This window comes from Brassica rapa, chromosome A09 (assembly GCF_000309985.2).
Source record: "Brassica rapa cultivar Chiifu-401-42 chromosome A09, CAAS_Brap_v3.01, whole genome shotgun sequence".
Taxonomy (NCBI): Eukaryota; Viridiplantae; Streptophyta; class Magnoliopsida; order Brassicales; family Brassicaceae; genus Brassica; species Brassica rapa.
Window position 1 is genome coordinate 32,135,964 of NC_024803.2, and position 22,419 is coordinate 32,158,382.

Below are 22,419 nucleotides of genomic sequence, written 5' to 3' on the forward strand. Positions count from 1 at the left end.
AGGGAAAAGTCGTGAGGATGACAATCGTGTGGGATTGGAAATATGGTCTTAGTTTTCGGGCCGATGTTACGACCGCGCATGCCAATTTTTCCATCAACGGATACCTAGATTCGGCATCCAGCAAGGTTTTGCTTATGTAGAAAATAGGTTTCTGCTCTCCGCGTTCTTCCCTGATCAGGACTCCGCTTACGGCCGTTGCCGATACCGCCATGTACAAGAATAAAGGCTCCCCTTCCACGGGTTTTGCGAGGACTGGAGGAGTAGCTAAATAACGCTTCAGCTGTTGGAAGGCGTTTTCGCACTCTTCCGACCATTCGAATTTTTTATTTCCTCGCAGGACGTCGTAGAAGGGCAGGCACTTATCTGTTGATCGTGAAATAAATCGGTTAAGTGCCGCAATTCTACCGGTCAGTCTTTGGACCTCCCGCTTGTTCTTTGGTGAAGCCATCTCGATTAGTGCGTTGATCTGTTTTGGATTTGCTTCGATGCCGCGGTTGGTGACCAAGTAGCCGAGGAATTCTCCTGATGCCACGGTGAATCTACATTTCGTCGGGTTGAGCTACATGTTATGGGAGTTTAGTTGTGCAAAGCATTCTTCGAGATGTGACACGTGATCTCTTGCTTTGAGGGATTTGACGAGCATGTCGTCGATATAAACTTCCATCGTTTTTCCGAGTTGTTTGGAGAACATTCGGTTCACGAGTCGTTGGTAAGTTGCTCCAGCGTTTTTGAGGCCGAAGGGCATTACCTTATAGCAATAAGTTCCGCGATCGGTAATGAACGCAGTCTTCTCACGATCGTCGGGATTCATCCAAATTTGATTATAACCTGAGAAGGCATCCATGAAGGACAAGAGTTGGTTGCCCGCCGTTGCTTCTACCAATCGATCGATATGTGGTAGAGGGAAGCTATCCTTTGGACATGCCTTGTTTAGGTCGGTAAAATCTACGCAAACTCGCCACTTCCCGTTTTTCTTTTTGACTACTACGGGGTTGGCGAGCCAGTCCGGGTATCTTACTTCCGTTATCGACCCAACTTTAAGCAGTTTTTCGACCTCATCGTTTACTGCGGCAGCACGTTCGGGTCCCAGCTTTCGTCTTTTCTGTTTGACGGGTTTGAATGTTGGGTCGATATTCAGCTCGTGACATGTTATGTTAATGTCGATTCCTGGCATATCTTCCGCAGCCCATGCGAAAGTGTTAAGGTTCTTTTTAAGACAGGTTATGAGTTCTGTCCTTAAAGGTTCGTGGAGATTGGCTCCAATCTCGACGCAGCGTTCTGGGAAGGCTTCGTCGAGACAGATCGTTACCACGGGTTCACATGTTGGCTCGCGTTTTTCATCTAGAGCTGCGATGATACGAGATTGCCAGAAGAATTCCGCTGAATTTTGACTTCGCGCATCTTTGCTGGAGGTCTTTTTCTCCGCTTTCTTAGGAGTAATTTCGAGGATCGGTCTCTTTCGTTTTAGTTCCGCGGCGAAACAAACCTGCGAAACTCTTGGATTTCCCCAGATTACCTCGACTCCGTTAGGGGTCGGGAACTTGAGGCAAAGATGGTAGGTTGATGGGATTGCGCGCATGGTGTTCAGCCATGGCGTCCCCATGATAACATTGTAAGACGCGGGGCGGTCAACGACTAGAAACTCTGTGATGTTCGTCACGGTTCCGGCTTTGACAGCGAGTCTAATCGATCCATAGGCCATGGTCGTTTCCCCCGAAAGTCCTAGCAGTGGGCTTGGGTATTTCGCGATTTCGGATTGACTGATCCCCATCTTTTCAAGAGTGTCTTTGAAGATGATATCGGCCGAGCTTCCGGTATCGATTAGTACTCTAGCGACGTCGATATCTCGAATCGTCAACTCGATAACAAGGAGATCGTTTCGAGGTTTGGCTCGATCGATCGTTTCTCCCCCCTTGAATGAGATGACGTTCGCACACGTGGAATCTCGCATATCGTTCCTGATCGTTGAGTGGCTTTTGCGGGTTAGATTGATCCGTAAGTCCCCCTCCTTCTAGCGCCAAACTGTGGGAACCGAAATTCACACTGTCGATTTCCGTTTAAATAAGGAAACTAAGAAAACCCTAGTTTCCCAGAGGACCCGGATATCTGTTAATTACCACACGTCAAGCAATCAGAACACGAGAATAACAACGATAAAAATAAGAAATCGAAAAGAGAGCAAAGTAGATCTTATTCCGAATCTGCGTATGAGCGTTACAACAAGGTATAAGCCTGGGCTCGAGAGCTGTCGGCGAGATTCCTAGTTCTAGCAACCCTAAGACGGCTAAACCTAATTGAGTCGCAGCTCGAAATAACAAAAACGGAAAATTGCCTAAATTGCTCTAAGTGCTAAGTTTGCTCTGAAAAGTTCTCCTCTGCTCCTCGCCTAGGACTCCTTATATACTAGCTCCAAGGTCGGTTTACGCTTTTACTCTTCTGCCCTTAAGCCGTCATAGCATAAACTGGAGATTTTCCATTTTTCCCGTTCTTCACAATTATCTTCAAAACATCCGTATTTATCCACGGAAACTTGACATTTATCCTTCCTCGTGGGCCAAGCGTGAACCATGATGTGGTTTACGGGCTTCTGGTTAGGAAAATCGTAGGATGGGCTTCGAATCGTGTTTTAGGTCCCTTTGGGCCGTTTTCCGATCCGACACGTTTACTACGAGTTTTCCGCGGTTTCTAATCCGCGAAGTTTGATCGATGAATTAGAATAGCGGGAAACATGGACTGAGCTTGCTACGGTCTTCGGGAGATAGCATTCGAAAGTTTGACGAGAATGCATGGACTGGTGTCGTATCGATGTTCGGAAAGGTTCAATCGCTACACAGCGACCGAACTTTGGCTCAAGCCCGGTCGCTATGTAGCGACCGAGTGAGACGAGTGCTCGGTCGCTACGTAGCGACCGAGCTTTGGCTTGAGCTCGGTCGCTACGTAGCGACCGAGCGGGACGATCGCTCGGTCGCTACGTAGCGACCGAGCTTGGCTGAGCTCGGTCGCTACGTAGCGACCGAGCGGGACGAGCCGCTACGTAGCGACCGAGCTTGGCTGGGCTCGGTCGCTACGTAGCGACCGAGCGATCGTACGTAGCGACCGAGCTTTGGCTCGAGCTCGGTCGCTACGCAGCGACCTGTTTCGAGCCTTCGTCGGGCATCTCGATTCTTTCTTCCGTAAAGCTTTTTCGTAAGAAAGAGTCTATTTTGCGAGAAGTACTCTTCGGATAAATTCTCACTTTCTTCCTCGGATGTTTTGGATGTTAAATTTGTCGTAACCGTTTTAGACCCCAACACTGTATTTTGGAAGTCATATGTTTCTGTTTCTTGCATTTCCAGTGATGAAAGACTTGTAGACCTTCATGTTGAATATCAATGTTTTCAGTTTTATTTGTCTTGTGTATATGGGCACCCTCAACCGAAATATAGACATCTTCTGTGGGAAAGACTTCAAAGAATAGCCACTACACGTGTGGGGCCTTGGATGTTGTGTGGTGATTGTAATGAGATAACAAAACCAGAGGAGAAGATAGGGGGAAGAACAAGATCAATGTCGAGTTTTCAGAATTTTAATACGATGCTTCAGATTTGTGATTTGAAGGACCTCAAACATTTTGGTAATCAGTTCAGTTGGGTTGGTCGTCGAAGAAATGACATCATTGAATGCTGCTTGGATAGGGTGATGGTAAACCCCTCATGGATGAATAAATTTCCAAATTCTAGTACTGAATATTTGGAGATTGCAGAATCGGATCATAGACCCATGATTGTGTCAATTGATTACAAATATCAACGAAGGAAATGACTCTTTTGCTATGATAAAAGGCTATTCGAAGATCAGAGTTTTGTTGAGACTGTTTCTGGAGCTTGGGATCAGACAGAATTCATCAGAGGTTGGAATCAGAAGCTGGGCCATTGTCGGAGTCAGATTGTTAACTGGAAGAGAAGACACCAAACAAATTCTGCTGTTCGTATAAGTGTGATCAGAGGACAAATAGATCAAGCTCTCCGTGATAGCTCAGTTCAACTTGAAGTAATCCAAGAGCTACGAGTGAATTTAAACAAAGCATACAGAGAGGAAGAAGAGTTTTGGAAACTGAAAAGCAGGAACCGGTGGTTGAATTTAGGGGATCGTAACACTCCATTTTATCATGGTGTTTCTAAGGTGAAGAAAAGCAAAAATAAAATCTCTAAAATAAGAGATAAGAATGGAGTCTTCCACATACAAGAGGAAACTATAGCAAAGGTTGCTGAAGATTACTTTGAAAGCATGTTTTCTTCTACTCCAACAATACCATTAGATGAGTGCTTACCTAATATTCAACCTAAGATCACGATGGAGATGAACGCTCACCTCATTGCCCCAGTCACAGATGTAGAAATAAAAGATGCTTTGGATCTCATTGGAGCAGACAGAGCACCTGGCCCAGATGGCTTCACGGCTGCTTTTTATAAACAATTTTGGGATATAATCGGTCCAGATGTTTGTAACATGGTTCGAAGATTCTTTGAGAGTGGTATTATGGATAATGGGATTAATCACACAAATATAGTGCTACTTCCAAAGTTTCCAGAGGCTGCAGATATGGGTGACTACCGTCCGATAAGTCTCTGTACAGTTGCGTATAAACTAATATCAAAGGTTTTGGGTATTCGAATTCAGAGGTGTTTGGGTGTCGTAATCTCAGAATCACAAGCTGCTTTTGTTCCAGGTCGTCAGATTTCTGATAATATTTTAGTGGCTCATGAACTGATAAGCGCTCTGAAGTCTAAGAAAGATTGTTCTGAACAATATATGGCCATCAAGACTGATATTAGTAAAGCGTATGATCGGGTTGAGTGGAGATTTTTAGAAAGCATCATGATCAAGCTTGGGTTTCATCCTATTTGCATATCTTGGATTATGACTTGTGTTACTACGGTGTCCTATTCGGTTCTGATTAATGGTTGCCCATATGGCATGATAAAGCCTTCCAGGGGGATAAGAAAAGGAGATACTCTATCACCATATCTCTTCCTTCTTTGTGCTGAAACCTTAAGCCAAATGATTGATCAAGCTCAGATGAATAATCGATTTCAAGGAATGAAACTTTCTAGGCATTGCCCTAAGGTCTCTCATTTATTATTTGCTGATGACTCTCTTTTCTTTTGCCGTGCTAATGAGGATAATGCTTTATGTATGGCAGACATATTAGATATGTATGAGAAGACTTCGGGTCAGAAAGTTAATTTAGAGAAATCTTCAGTCATCTTTGGAAAGCGGGTTGATTATCAAGTGAAGAATATGGTTCATAATATATTGAAGATCTATCGAACAGGAGGTGGAGGTAAATATCTAGGTCTCCCTGAGCAGTTTGGTCAGAGTAAAGTCCAAGATTTCAAAGGAATTGTGGAACAAATCAGAAAGACTACTTCTCAGTGGTATAATCAAAATTTATCACAGGCAGGTAAAGAGGTTTTGATAAAATCGGTTCTTCAAGCAAAACCGGTATATCCTATGAGCTGTTTTCTTGTCCCAAAGACAATATGTGATGAGATAAACTCCATTATCTCTGAGTTTTGGTGGGGAACAGGAGATGAAAGAAGGAAGATTTCTTGGATATCTTGGAAACGCTTGTGTTTGCCAAAAAAAGAAGGGGGGATGGGATTTCGCGACCTCTATAGCTTTAACAAAGCCCAATTGGCGAAACAAGCATGGAGAATATGGCAAAATCCAAACTCTCTCCTTAGTAGGATTTACAAAGGAAGGTATCATCATTCGTTGACATTCTTACAGTCATCGAATTCAAAGCAAGCCTCTTATGGCTGGAAGTCTATTCAAGTAGGAAAGGACCTACTTCAAAAAGGTTTGAGAACAATGATTGGAGATGGAAAGAACACTAATGTTTGGTTAGATCATTGACTACCGGAAAATCCTCCAAGACGTGTTCTACAAGTTTCTTATAATCAAAATATGAAGGTGGAGGAACTTATTGATAAGAAAACTGTATCTTGGGATCTTCAGAAACTGGAAGAATTTCTACAGCCGCAGGACATAGTTCAGGTTTTGAAGATCAATTTGTCTAGATACTCTACAGAGGATAAGCTCATATGGCCTTTTACAAAAGATATGGAATATACAGTCAAATCTGGGTACTGGGCTGTTACTCACCATTATCATGAGGGGGAGGAAATACTGAGACCTGATGGATCACTGGAAGTAAAGAAAAAGATATGAGATTTGAATATTCTCCCAAAGGTTAAGCAATTTCTATGGAGGGTGGTGTCAGGAGCTCTTTCTACTGCTACTAGATTGTGTACACGGGGAATTAATATGGATCCAACATGACAAAGATGTTGCCTTGATGATGAATCCATTAACCACGTGTTGTTCTTATGCCCTCATGCATATGCAATATGGCGTTGTTCAGGTATGCTTGTTACTCAAAATTTTTCTAATAATCTGGAAGATAATATTAGAAATCTTTTTGGGGTGATGGAGTCAATGGGCGATCATGAAATAAACAAGTTACTTGTATTCTGGATGTTGTGGCTGATTTGGAAGTCAAGAAATGAGTTTATTTTTTCCAAGAGAAATGTACATCCTATAGAGGATGTCCGCCGTGCGATGGATGCTAATATTGAATGGCATCGTAATGTTATTCAACCTGGACAACAACACCGAGTGATAGAAGTTAAATCCTCGAAATGGGAGCCGCCTCCAAGTGGTTGGATTAAATGTAACTTTGATTATAGCTCTGGGAACAATGATAAAGCTGGTTTAGGATGGATATTGAGAGATGATAAAGGATGTCATCTGGGATCTGGATACGCGCAAATGGAAAGGCAACAGTCGTCACTGGTGGGCGAAGCATCGAGTTTCTTGTATGCTCTCCAGCAAGTTTGGATTCGAGGATGGCAAAGAGTTTGGTTCGAAGGAGATAATAAGGAATTATGCAATATTATAAATCAAGTGAAGGATCATATAGAAATTGGCAATTTGATCTGTGATATTCGATATTGGATGATGATGCTCCCGGAAAGCTCACTGGAATTTGTTAATCGAGAAAAGAATCAAGCGGCTGATGTTTTGGCAAGAAAAGCAACTCAACAAGTTATTTCTTCTGTTAATTTTCATATTCCTCCTGTTTGGTTGATTAAATATTTGTATTATCCTTTCACAATTTAATTAAATAAAGCTATGTTGTTAAAAAAAAAAAAAAAAGGATGACACCACGTAAGACATCAAATGACACCATTTTGATCACCTCGAGTGAGTAGTTACATACACTTCAATGAAAAGTTTTGCTTAATAATACCGTTATGCATTTTATCATATTAGTATATTTTTGAAATGAATCACACATATTAAAAGTATTTTTGTTTTTATATTTATTTTGATCTAATATATTGTTTTAACTTTTAGATAACACAATAAAAACTTCAAAAATATGTATATCAAACTATTAAGATATTAAATAAATTTTATAATATAAAAATATATATAACTATGATAAGGATGTAGTATATATTTATCTTTCTTGCTTACTAATGTAAAAGAGGAAGAAATATTTGATTTGGTCACACACTTGAGACAATATCGTCGACAAAAGCCTATTTAAAAAAAACACTAAAATAAAACCCTTAAGGATGATTTAAGGGTCAGATAGTGGATTTGTTTTACTGAAGGGTCAGCCAGACTTAACCCTAAACAACACAATTTAATCGGTTTGATAAATTATAATAAATTGTTTACAAAGTCTATGAATCCTACATGTGATAGTTAAGATATGGAAATTTAGTTTAACGAATAGACGTTAAGAAAAACGAACTTGAAAGTTGAAAGAAGTGGGATACGTTATAAGTATCAATTTCGAATTTAATTAGGACATTGCATTTGAGAATCTATGCTAAAATAGTCGAATATCGGCTGAGAAAGTTGTAGCATTAATTAAAACTCGAAACTACTAAAATTTGTCAACCAGCAAAATGATTGGACATGTAGAAAAGCTATTTTTATTTGGCAATTCCATCGAATACTCGAGATCGTTCACGCATGACGCAACAATGTATATGAATATTTTTAGTGTAGAAATTTTTTTTTGTCAACTTTTTAGTGTATAAATTTATAAAAGATAATATATTACTTTTGTAATAAAAAGAACCAATGGTTGAGGAGGCATAACTATTCGCGGAGACACGGAGCCGTTCGCACCCATCACCTTGGAATCTAACTTTTTTTTCTTCTCTCTCCTCATCACCAACTAGTCAACAAGCACATACCATTCTTTTATTTATTTTTATTTAAATTTCATAAACACTAATTTTAAATTAATTTTCCTTTTCATCGGTTTAATTATATAGTTTTTTCTTATTACAAAATCGTAGCAGTTTTGCAGTATTAAATATGCTGAAAATAATAACAAATTCTCCAACAATAAGTTTTTTTCTTTTGTCAACCTCTAATAGTAAGTAACCATTCTGTATCCCTTATATATTAAAAGAGGAGCATTGGAGTTAATGCTTTCACACCATGTATGACACGTGTCCATTGTACAGAGACTCTCACAAATTAGTTGCCTTAATTAGTTTTGCTATTACAGAATTTTTGGAAACATTTCATTGATCTAGAAAATTAAAAAAACCACTCGTGGAATGAGTTATCACGTAAAGCTTAAGTTACGACATCACCGTACCATCGTAAAGATTATTTCCCATCATGAAGACTTTCCAGAACATATACGGGTGTGCTCTGTCAGTGCATATCGCGAAGCACTAGATAGTAACATATGTAAGTTAGAAACACAGAATCGAGAAGATGAAGACGTAATTAACTTTTCTCTTATACGGGAGATATGAACATTCATATCGGCGAAGAACTCAGCATGAACACTTTCAAGAAGAGAATACTCTGAATCTTAGAAACGATACATCACCGAGCTCGCTAAGCATTTTTCATCCACACTGCATAATGGTTCTTGAACGTGTATATATTGTATGAACTATATAACCCACTCTTTTCTCTTAGAAGAGAGACATGACTATTCATCTCGACGAGAACACTTTGAAGCAGAGTACACTCTGTATCTTAGAACCGAGACATGACCAAGCTCGCTAAGGTGCGCAGCTCCACACTGGAGATTTTTTCGTTTTATTAGTATTCTATTCACATTTATATTTTTGTTTTGGCTTTCAATATCTTACTTAAGAACTATTATGATAAATTCTTTAATTATGCATCTTAATAATAAATAAGCTTTTAAGTTATAAAAGACTTATTTTATTGTTTAAATATGTTTTTACCGTTCTTGAAACTTTCTTCCGGTATTATAAAGTCCTACTTTATCAATCATATATTGCAAATACAGACTTTATTTTGAATGTCAAACATTAAATCACCGAGTCAATTCACTCCGCGCAAGGCGCGGGTTATCACCTAGTTTGTTTGTAATTGGTAGGAGGACACTTCAACAGTTATTATCCAATTAAAAATAAACCCTTTAGTCTGTAGCATGACCCATTCCGTAACTCAAGTATATGCTCAAACAATACATTTATATAATAATCTCTTACAAAAATGTCTATATAATAGCATTGGTCTGCTTCATCATCAATAAAACATTGAAACCCTTGTCCCTCTCTCTCTCTCCATCTCTCTTCAAAGTAATGTGAATCTCCCAGATAATAGCAAACTTAATTAAGAGAACATTTAAGTATGAGTTGCAATGGCTGTCGCGTGCTTCGAAAAGGTTGCAGCGAGAGTTGCATCCTCCGTCCTTGCATCCAATGGATCGAATCCGCCGAAGCTCAAGGCCATGCCACCGTATTCGTCGCTAAGTTTTTCGGCCGTGCCGGTTTAATGTCATTTATCTCCTCCGTACCGGAATCTCAAAGCCCTGGTACTTTAACCAAACTTAACCAAGCGATCTTCTTTCTCCTTTGTTTGGTTTCTTTATGACGTCATCGTTGTCTGATCGTCGTTAGGGGTTATTTTGCAGCTTTGTTCCAGTCCTTGCTCTATGAAGCTTGTGGGAGAACTGTGAACCCAGTAAACGGCGCCGTCGGGTTGTTGTGGACAGGGAACTGGAGTATCTGTCAAGCCGCGGTTGAGACGGTTCTTCGCGGCGGTTCTTTGAGACCCATGCCGGAGCTTCTAACACGCGACGGTGGTTTCGGAGGGTTTCCGTCTACAACTTCCGACGAAGCATCGGAGATCTGCACGGAGATGTTGAATGATTGCGGTGACAGGAGTGCCTACCACCACTGCCGATTCTCGAGCTCTAGAACCAGTAGGCCTACCGCTTCTCCGCCTAATCGGAAACGATTAGCGTCAGAACAACAACAACGACAGTCGTCGGAGCTAGATCTCTCTCTACTACCTACTTTCCCGATCAAAACGACACCGCTTAAGGAGGAAACGGTTCGACCCGAAACACCGTCTATGTACTCAGGGGAATCCGTTACAACGACGCCGTTTATGGACAACATCGCTGGTGAAAGATTCGTACGCGTAGGAGGAGAAACTACAAAGTTGCTCAACCTTTTTGCTTGAGCGGCCTTTATGTAACTTTGTTTTTCATAATATTTCGGTAAAATGTGGCACGCCGGCAAATTAAATGATTTTTCTATATAATTATGAGATATTAACCAAAGTTGAGATTAATGGTAACTGAGATAATTAGAGACGGTGGTGTACTATTTTCTTCATGATCATCATTGCATTCAGCTTAAAAAATAACGATAATAATTGCATAGTTGTACACACACATCTTCCAAAAACCGATGGATCAAAAATGAGCAAAAAGTAGAAAATAAAATACTTTGGAGATGTTATAAGAGTATACTAGGATAAGATATGCGCCTTGCGCAGAATAAATTTATATGAAAATTATTTAAGAAATATCGTATACAAAATAAAATTTATATTATTGATCAAATTAATATTTTTGACCCTTAAACAATTTTTTAAAAACTTTTTTGTTAATTATATAATTTGTTTACTAATGAAACTATGTCAGCTCAGTTTTATATCATGATTTAAACTTTTTTACTAACGTTTAGGCAGAAGAATCTCATGCCTACTATTTGGTTACAATGAAACTATGTCAGCTCAGTTTTATATCATGATTTAGCAATTTAAAAGTTAATTATAGTTATGAGAAGTTTACGTTCACGTGTCAATCCTATCTATCTTCGATATTTTTCTACTTTTTGTGTCATTTTGGTTATTGCTCGATATAAATATTAATTTTTGAGTTTATTCTCATTTTTTTCTTTTATTTTGGCCTGAGATTTAGAAAACTTTTAAGATTCAAAATTATTGAAAAGATACATACTTAGGTTAAGATCTGCACCTTCTGCTGAATAAATTTTTTATATTTATTACTTATTTTATATATTTTCTGCATATTATGAAATAATAAAATTAAATAACTAGGAAATCAGTTACTACTATTTAATAAATTATCTTGCACATACAAACTAAATGACCACTCTTATTTATTCACAATTATTTTAGGACAAATAAATCAAAACAATTAATCATATATATCGTATATGATATATAATTATATTTAAACGATATGAAGTATATATATATTAACATAAACATCTATTAAAATAAAATTATTTATTTATGTGATTTCATTATCATTTTATCTTATTATAGAAAAAAAAATAAACATTGATCACAAAAGTTTATGTGAGACTTTTAACAGTTTTAGTAATTTATAATCGTTTAAAAAAATTCAATATACAACATATACAAAAATATCTTAATTTTTAATATATGATTAATGTAATTGTTTAATTTACTTTAATAATAAAGATTTAAACAAAAATGATAGAAAATATACAGATTATTAGCAAATATTCATTATTTAAAATCATTAATTACTATATATATCATAATCACATTAGGTAATTACTATATATATCATAATCACATTAGGAAATTTATTACTATATATATAATAAATTTCAATTTGATAAATGAATGGTCCATAATGTACATACTATATAATATAACATTCTTTAACAATTTAATTTTGGACTAACAAAATTCTCAATTGATTTTTAAGCCGCCACGTAAACAAATTAACTTTTCAATTACTTGACAACTCAACATGACACTTTTTTTAACTAGTATAAAATACATGTTATAAACTTTTTAAATGTTTTTCTATTAATATATAGGAGATGTTAAACCATTGATCATTAATTTTTAACATAATAATTTTAACAGTTTTAGTAATTTTGTCGTTTTTTTTTAATTTTAAAAATATAACATATATGTAGAAATTTATATTTTAATTTTATAGCTATTTTGATTGTTTAATTTATTTTAATAATATAAAATTAAACAAAAACGATGGATGAGATATAAATTATTATCAAATCTTTATTATTACAATCATTAATTGTCATATATATATATATTAGTCATATTTGATAATTTCGTAGCTTTTATTTAAGGAAAGAAAATAAAATAGTAGTTGTATACTTTAATTAATTTTATGATTAGTTTATTGAAAAGTATAATATATACTTAATTGGACCAACATATTTTCTAAAGTTTATGAATTTCATTCTGATGATGACACGTGGCTACATTTAAAGATTGTAATGTTTCTCGATTAATATATAAAGGATATTCATAATTGCATAATTGCACACACACATCTTCCAATGCACCGGCCAGTCCTTTTCACCCAACAGACTTCGGACCAACATATTACATATAATTTATAATACACAACTTGATATTTTGATAATCATCTTGATGACTCCCTAAATATATAAACATTATCTCCCTGTTTATTTTGTCTTTCGCTACATTTTTATTCAATAGTTTGATACAATTATTGTTATACGATAAAGATTAAAACCTTAAGTAAGAAAATTGTCTACATGTATAAGAATATTACGTAAGATAAAGTGACTATTGCTGATTGATTAACATCTAATACATCTTCACTCGTAATATATTCGACTCATTTCTATGCTTTCATTCAAAATATATATATATATATATATATATATATATTGAAATAAAATTACCTATATAAGTTTTTCTGTTTTTGAAAAATATATAGAAATGGGGTTGAGATGGTATCGTTTTCTAAAAAAGAGGGTTTGAGATGGTTTCATTTGTCAGTTTTGATATAGATATGTATCATCCCAAACTTCTTATAACCATCTCTCAACTAAAATATCATGTCTTGCAGATCCTTTTAATGTAAAATACATTGATGTGATATTGTGATTAATCATCTATGCTCAATACACATAACGTATGAATACTTAGTTAAACTATCTTTAATATACTCCTATATCTTATTCTAAAATAGAAAACTCTATTTTAGCGTTCATATTTGATGTAATACATGTCTTTAGAGCATTTTTAACCTTACTTAATTTTTTACTTTAAAATAAAATTTAGAGTAAAAAATACTTTCACTTTATATTCACTCTATAAAATAGAGTAAAAAATGGGTTTACTCTATATATACAATAATATATTTAGTTTTTATTCATCACTCTATTAATTCCACCACTGATTCTAATGATACTCTATTTTGAATAAAAAATAGAGTGATGAATAAAAACTAAATATAGGGGGGGGGGGGGGACAATTGACCCATGTAAAGTTTTGCAAACAAAAAAAAATACATGTATCTCTAAAGAAAAATATGATGAATTAAGCGAACTGACCCTTGCAAAATTTATTTTTTATCAAATTGACCTCTCAAAAATAAAATTCTGCATACGCGACTGATTAGAGTATAACATAATTCTATCATAGCACTATTCTATTTTGAAGAAAAAATAAAGTGAACTATTAAAGATGATATTATGAAAGAGGAATAAATAGCACTTGTGCACAAAAAAGAAGAATAAATAGCACTCATCTCTTAAAAAAAACAGAAGAACTTTGTTATAAAGAAATACATCTTGGACGAAATATTATTTTTATAACATGTCTTTTATTTTAGAAGAAAAATATGTAGATGGAGTTCCTTAAACCTAAGAACGATTAGGTCATAAGCTCATGGCATTAGTATATATTAGTAAAGCAATTAGTTTTTAAATGACCATGCCACGTGTCACCTCCATATTTCTCTATTTGATGACGTGTTTCTCTGAGAAGAGAGTCACCCTCTTCTTTATAGTATTAGATAAATATATAATAGATATGGATTATGTATTGGATGTAGTTGGAAAGAACCAAAAAAAGTTTGGGTTGTAAAGGGAAAGCTTTTGTGGGGGTGAGAGGCGGCTTTTGGACAACGTAAAGAGCCGGTTTTCACTAACTTACCTTCGTGGAATCTTCAAAGGCATTTTGTTTTTCTTAGTTTTCTTCTTCTTCATATTTGTTTAATTAGGAACTAATACATAACAAGGTATAATAACTACTATGCTTTGTGGATGATGGCGTAGAAGCTCCAGTGAAATAGACCAATAACACGTTGGTTCCATAAATACATGGGGGGGGGGGGGACAATTGACCCATGTAAAGTTTTGCAAACAAAAAAAAATACATGTATCTCTAAAGAAAAATATGATGAATTAAGCGAACTGACCCTTGCAAAATTTATTTTTTATCAAATTGACCTCTCAAAAATAAAATTCTGCATACGCGACTGATTAGAGTATAACATAATTCTATCATAGCACTATTCTATTTTGAAGAAAAAATAAAGTGAACTATTAAAGATGATATTATGAAAGAGGAATAAATAGCACTTGTGCACAAAAAAGAAGAATAAATAGCACTCATCTCTTAAAAAAACAGAAGAACTTTGTTATAAAGAAATACATCTTGGACGAAATATTATTTTTATAACATGTCTTTTATTTTAGAAGAAAAATATGTAGATGGAGTTCCTTAAACCTAAGAACGATTAGGTCATAAGCTCATGGCATTAGTATATATTAGTAAAGCAATTAGTTTTTAAATGACCATGCCACGTGTCACCTCCATATTTCTCTATTTGATGACGTGTTTCTCTGAGAAGAGAGTCACCCTCTTCTTTATAGTATTAGATAAATATATAATAGATATGGATTATGTATTGGATGTAGTTGGAAAGAACCAAAAAAAGTTTGGGTTGTAAAGGGAAAGCTTTTGTGGGGGTGAGAGGCGGCTTTTGGACAACGTAAAGAGCCGGTTTTCACTAACTTACCTTCGTGGAATCTTCAAAGGCATTTTGTTTTTCTTAGTTTTCTTCTTCTTCATATTTGTTTAATTAGGAACTAATACATAACAAGGTATAATAACACTACTATGCTTTGTGGATGATGGCGTAGAAGCTCCAGTGAAATAGACCAATAACACGTTGGTTCCATAAACATACTTATATTAAAAAACAATACATATAGTCTACTTACCATTCGTTAATACTAGCGTAATTTCAAACTAAAAAACATGAAAAATCTAATGATGTTCTTTGGATTACAAAATCATATACGTCATTGTTAATTATGATCCAGGTATACTCGGTGTTAGTAGCTCAACCGGTGTACTAGTTGACAATTTAAACTAAAATAATATTGGTGAAATCCCAAATTCAAAAGCGACGGTTTATATACAACTTAATCTACCACATAATTCATAGGACATTTATCTATAATAATCGATTGCTTATATCTATAAAAAGTTGAATTCAGACCCTAGGCTGTACTGTACATCAACAATTACAACTCTCAATTTCTTGTAAAATGAGACTTGTCAAAATTTTATCCCAAACAAAAAAAAGAAGAAATATCGTTTGAAATGAGGATAGATATTTGTTTGGACATAAGTGATTTGGAGATCTTACGAAGTGGGAACAACTTAAAATATACATTCCGACCAACCATCAACCATAACAAAAATATCTATAAATACAACGTATCTATATATTTTTATAACTGGTAGAATCACACCACAGTTGAACCGCTTATCCTGCATCATTCAATCCATAATTACCATTCAGAGCCTTAATATTTTTAGTTTTGTCCATTATTGTTGGGATTGTGAAATCTCGTGTCCAACTCTTTATTATCCGATTAGTACGATATTGTCCACTTTGGACCTAATTGGCAAGCCCGCATGGATTTACTTTTGGTTTCCATCCCAAAAGGCCTCGTACTAATTAGAGTTGGACATCTCTTTATATATTAGACACTCTTTGTCTAATTCTCCAATGTGGGACTTAGTTTGTTATCTCACATTCTCCCCTTCAAACTAAGGATCACATTCATCTCGTGTCTCACAACTGACTTCCAAGATCTTCTGACTTGATTTCTGCCACACACCTCTCATTCCTAACTCATAGGATACCCATTCATCACTCATTCATCATTCAAAGGGTATTTCGGTCTTTCTTGCAGATTTCTCGTCAACTGCGCTCTGATACCAATTGTTGGGATTGTGAAATCCCGTGTCCAACTCTTTATTATCCGATTAGTACGATATTGTCCACTTTGGACCTAATTGGCAAGCCCGCATGGATTTACTTTTGGTTTCCATCTCAAAAGGCCTCGTACTAATTAGAGTTGGACATCTCTTTATATATTAGACACTCTTTGTCTAATTCTCCAATGTGGGACTTAGTTTGTTATCTCACATCCAAGTTTCTAATCTATATCATCAACAACAACAAACCCCTCTTAGGTTATGAATGAGAGGCAGGAGAAATGCAGATCATCTGCTGTTGTAGGAGAATTGTACTTGAATCATCCATTCTCCATTTTCTGTTTTAAAAATTTGTTTTGCAGAGATTCGCAAGCCGTCCAATTTTTTTGTCTTTTTTAAAAAAAAAACAGATATTCTACATGTAGATTTGTCCACTAGACATTTGGAGCTGTTCACCAATTTTTATTTTTTGGACCAATAAATGATTTTATTACAAATAGTTAATATATTTAATATTATTCTATAAATAATACATTTTCATTCTATTTTGCTTACATCTTTTACTATACAAATAAATTTAACACTTATCTAAATTATTTATATGATGTGTGTTCTGAATTATGTAAATATATAATATTGTAGTTTAAATATATATATATTTATTAATTGCATAAAGACATATTTGGTTAATCACTAATTTTTCATATTTTAATTTTTAAAATATGGTTACATAACTTTAGTGAAATATTTATTGTCATGTATGTATTGTATCGACACATTATGTATTTTATTGTAATTTTTATTATTTAGTTATATCATTTATTCTTAAATTGCTTTTGTCATTATAAACTATAATCAATGTTTTGGAAACCGGACTAGTGAAACGGTGGATCAACCGGTCGGACTATGACTCGTTCTTCTAACTAGTTTTGGGTTGTGTTAAAATCAGATTTAATATAAACCGATAAATTCAGTCAAAAACCGGTCAAACTCGCTAAAATCGTGACCTGGTTTGATATTAAAATCTAGATTTCTTAAATTCAAGTTTTAAAAAATCATAGAAAAATCATATTATTTCCTAATATGTATATAAATAAATTAGTTTTAGTCATATTTTATATCATTTTCTAAAAATATATATATTATTTATATCATTTTAGATTTTAACAATAATATAAAATTGTATCAAAATAACTTACAGCTATACTAGCTATAATGATTGTAATAAATTGTTTGATCCGCTTGATCTCTTTTTCTCTCACATGATCTCTTTGATCTGTAGTTGATCCGCTTAATCTGCTCTGCTTGAACTGTTTTTACCTTTCAAAGCCTTAGTTTTCACAATCTTTGTAAAAATGAATAGTGAACACGAAAAGAGAATTATAATTTATACTAGTATATAATAATGAGCTGGAAAAGTATAAACGAATGAGCTTTATTTGCTACATGCGATTTATAGTTTGCTAGTTCGAAATAGACATGTATTTTGATTCATGTTTAAAAGAAATAAAATAACTATTTTAAAAATAATTTTCCATGCTTTTGGTTTTAAATTGGAATATTAAAAGTTGGTATTCCGCAATCTGAAGATTTTAATGAACATTTTCTAGAATACTGGGACGTGAAAGTGGGGTTTATTCACATCCTCCAACTTTCAATACATTTAATTAATGTCTAATCATGATTTCGTGGAAGTAATGTTTATGTATTACTTTTATGGAAGTGAGGTAGTTATACTCTTTACATGTTTATTTTGAAATACTCGTTTTGTTTTTTAAAAAGTTTTACTTTAACATTTTATCTTTGTTACATAAAAATATTATTTTAGAATTCCAATATATTTTATACTTAACTTCATATAAAAAAATTATTTATTTCAAACATTGTTAGTTTAAAAAAATTATATTAATGAATACATAAATATATTTTAATATTTTTAATATGTAAAAAGTGTTTAAGTGATACTCTTTATACTAAGCATGTGCATTCGAATACCCAATCGGGTTCGGATAGGGTAATTCGGATATCGAGTTTTACGGGTTTTGAAAAAAGTCCCATTCGGATATTTTAAAAACTCAGGTCGGATTCGAGTCAGATCTTCTCGGGTTCAGGTGGGTACGAATGTTAAAAAAAAACCCGAAAATTCCCGCGGTTATCCATTATACACGGTTCGGGTCCGGATAATTACATCCAAAGTAACCAAACATGCTTGTTATTTATCCAAATATCCAAAGTTACATGAGTAGAAATGAGTTGAAAATGGAAAAAATGAGTTGAAAATGAAGAACATGAGTTAGCATTATGTTAATATAAAGTCGAGATTATGAGTTCAAAAACAAACAAATAACATAAATTAAAAACAACAACATTCATAGAAAATGAGTTCAACCACAACAACAAAACCAAACAAAGAAGCATACTCCGAAAATGAGTTCAAGATCATTAACAACTAGAGCAACAACAAAGACCAAACATAAAACAACAATCCTTCAAGATCCAAACTTCAACAGAAAAACTTCTCCATACTCCAAAACTTGTCCTGCAACAAAAGAATAAACTTATATTAGCAAATAAAAATGATCAACCAACCTCAAAGCTCAATCCATAAAGTATCTTAAGCGGCTTTACCTTGTAAGCAAAGAACAAAAACAGATACCACGAACTCTCTTAGTCTTCGTTCAAGTTCAGATTATCATACTCTGAAAAAGTTAATATAATTAGTAAACATATTGAAAAAACTAACATATAAGATTAGAGAAGAAAATTACCTCTCTTAAGCTTATCTTCATATTGAAAATCAGTGAGAATTTGTTCAATTGTCACCAGTCTAGCATCACCACATCGAATGCCTGCCTTGAGTCATTGCTCTGAGCACATCAAAACTTCAACCATATAATGAGTAAGACAGCTCCTGTATGAATCTATGAATCGAACACTAGTGCTAAAAACACTCTCGAAAGCAACTGATGAGACTTGCATTACAAGTATCTCTTGCCATTTTTGCAAGAACCAACAACTTTTCACAATTGAACTTCCACCAAGACAAAACATCATACTCAACTCCAACCATGACTTTCGAATTGACAACACTCTCTCTAAGGTAGGTATCCAACTCATCCCTAGATTCACGATCTTCTATTTTCCCAACCAACTCCTCATACATGAAATCTATCCTCTCGTAACCCATCTCATTGTTGATCAAATTGATTCTTTCGAAAGAGGGTTGCTCTTGGCTACCAAAAGATGCAGCTAGATTGGTTTGAGACCCTTGCACTGCTTCACCTCTATTAGACCGAGCACTATACTCCTTAAACATGTAGCGCAAAACATCAATCACTGACTGATACATCTCCTTGGAATCTAAACTTTCTTTTCCATAGAGTTTCTCAAAACACATTTTAGCAAACTGCTTCTTCTTTCTATGATCAAAAACTGTTGCTACAATCAACATCTTGTTGATTTTCTTCATACCATCCCAATAATTATCAAACTTCCTAAGCATATCTTCAGATTTTGGCTTCAAACCCAGGTATATATTATTACTCAACCCCATCAGATTCTTCTGGATTGTTACAATCTCACCATAGCACTTATAGGAGTTCAGAGATGTGCTTGCGGACACAACCAATTTGGAGTTGTAGAAGATGATCAGAAACCTTACTAAACTCTCAATGCCAGTTAACCACAGCAGGAGGTCCAACTTGTTGTGCTCCACCTTCTAACTCCATGAAATAGTCGTTGTAAAGCATGTCCTTCGCCTCCATCTTGTCAAACACTAACCTGAACTCAAGTGCTTTCGACATCATCAAGTAAGTTGAATTCCATCTAGTTTTAAAATCCAGTGGCAAACTACCCCTTTTCAGTTTTCCCGAATAAACCCGGAGCTCAAATGACCTCAATCTAGACGTACGAGACCTAATATACCCAGCTGCATTACGAATTGCTGAGACATTCTCATCCACTTCAGCCAAACCATCTTTAATGATCAAGTTTATGATGTGTGCTGCACATCACATATGCATAAATTCTCCATCCGTAACAAGGCTTCATTTGAAAGTAAGGAGAAGCTACTCTGAAATTTCCTAAGCGCAGAGGTATTTGCAGTTGCATTATCAACAGTTATGCAAAAAATCTTTTGTATTCCCCTTTCAGCCAAACAATCTAGAAGCACAGTTGAAATGGTCTGACCTTTGTGGTATGTGATGTACTTGTAACCGATGATCAACCTCATTAGCTGCCACGAAGCATCCACAAAATTAAGTGTGACTACCATAGAACTCACACCTACAGTACCAAAAATGAGTTATTATAGTAGAACAAGCTCATCGATTCAAAAACAGAATAAGCCATTACACATTACATGTTGTTTGAGCAACCCATATGTCAGTGGTAAGCGAAACTCGTTGTTTATTAGCCTTGAACCATGCTTTCAATATCGCTTTCTTTTCGACATACAATTTAACAATGTCTCTTGTTTCCGTGCTCATAGAGTGTGGCTTGAGTTCGATTATCTTGTTGCAGAAGTGCTTCCAAGCCATACTCTCAACAAATGAGAGTGGCATTTCCCCAATCACACCCATCTCGTTTGTTGCCTCTCTGAATTGAGTCTTAGAAACTCTAGTATACCTCACTGCTCTATCGTCGTCAATGGTTGCCTGATTCTTTTTTCGTCATGCTTCCCATGCCAGATACAATTTGCTGGTTGTAAGATGATTGTCCAGGTTTGAAGTACCAGATTTTGATGCACAAGCAAAACTCCTCTTGCAGTGGTGACAAAAGCATCTGTCTCGATTCCCTTTGGTCCGAGTGTAATGCTCCCAAATACGGGACTTTGGGCTCATAACCTTTGCTTCCTTTGCTGGCTGAGAAGTAGCTCCACTTGAATTCACAAACGTCTTCCTCTCTCCCCTGTTGCCATGAGTGATAAGCTCTTCATGTGTTTCTTCAAGAACAAAGTCTTTTTCTTTGTCATTGTTGTTTGGATTAAGCGATGCTGAAGAATGTCTTTGTGAAAACAAATACAATCAATTCAGAAATAACGAGAAAATATAAAATTTGTTTAAGATCAATTGCCATAAAAGTAAGAACAATCGATTGCAAAAAAAAATAACAACAATTGATTGCAAAACAAATAAGAACAATCGATTACGGATTTACGGTTTACAAATCTATTAAACTAATATAGAACAATCGAGAACAATCTATTAAGCAATTACAATCGATTAGGGATTAGTTTACCTTAGGCCTATTTGAAAAGGTTTTTGAGTGATGAAATTGAGAATATGAACTCATGCAATCGGAACTCTCCATATTTATATGGAATCAAATTCGACAGTCGAGACAAGCGTGCAAAAGAGACTCTACGATCTAAGGAGATAGAGACTATTCGTTCTTCTGTGGTGTTACCGCGTGAGAAGACAGAGACTCTTCGTTCTTCGTCGGCCGAACTCGACACACGAGAGTATTTTCGTCGGCCGAACTCGACACACGAGAGTAATGAAGAGAAGTAATGAACATGAGTAACGTTATTAATGAGGTATATTTCGGATCCCGGGTTTTAACCGAACCGATCCGTTATCCGAGAGTATCAAACAAAAGACTCTAATTCGGGGTTTTAACAAAACCGAAACCGAACCGAACTGTTTTCAGGTCGGTACTGGTTCGGTTCCGCGGGTATGGTTCTAATGCCCAGACCTACTTTATACAATGGAGAGAGTAAGATATAGAATGACTAAAGTCAATCAATGAAATGAGCATAAATAACATTAGTGAGATTTGTGTTTAATAGCATGAGCAGCCACAATTTTCGATGGGTCCAATATAGTTTCATCACCTCCTCCACTTAAGTCATGGGAGTCCACTTGATGTAACAAAAAATTAGTTATTAAGAATTGGGAAAATTGTTTTTTTTAGAGCAAAAAAAATGATAACTATGTCTCTTTAGACTAATCTCATATACTTTATGTCTCATTAGGCTAATTATTTTTAAAATGGCAATAATGCCCTTAACGTTGTAATTTTTTGTTTTTTTTTGTTTTTTTTTTT

The 22,419-nt window shown here is 35.1% G+C and overlaps 1 protein-coding gene and 1 long non-coding RNA gene across 2 annotated transcripts; both read left to right on the plus strand.

The window, feature by feature from the left end:
- The first annotated feature begins 9,582 nt into the window (after positions 1-9,582).
- LOC103840914 (LOB domain-containing protein 38) lies at positions 9,583-10,638 on the plus strand. The gene is made up of 2 exons (XM_033281191.1): positions 9,583-9,874; positions 9,974-10,638. Exons 1-2 carry the CDS (start codon positions 9,691-9,693, stop codon positions 10,525-10,527), a joined length of 738 nt encoding a protein of 245 aa, XP_033137082.1. The 5' UTR covers positions 9,583-9,690; the 3' UTR covers positions 10,528-10,638.
- A 1,230-nt stretch (positions 10,639-11,868) lies between these two features.
- LOC117128549 lies at positions 11,869-22,419 on the plus strand. Its single transcript, XR_004451912.1, has 2 exons — positions 11,869-14,912; positions 15,015-22,419. It is a non-coding gene; the product is annotated as an uncharacterized LOC117128549 (long non-coding RNA).

Bases quoted from the DNA above. Each gene is read 5' to 3' on its own strand.
- LOC103840914 (XM_033281191.1), top strand. From the start codon at position 9,691: ATGAGTTGCAATGGCTGTCGCGTGCTTCGAAAAGGTTGCAGCGAGAGT. The intron at 9,875-9,973 runs GTACTTTAACCA...GTTATTTTGCAG, and splicing joins ACCGGAATCTCAAAGCCCTG to CTTTGTTCCAGTCCTTGCTC.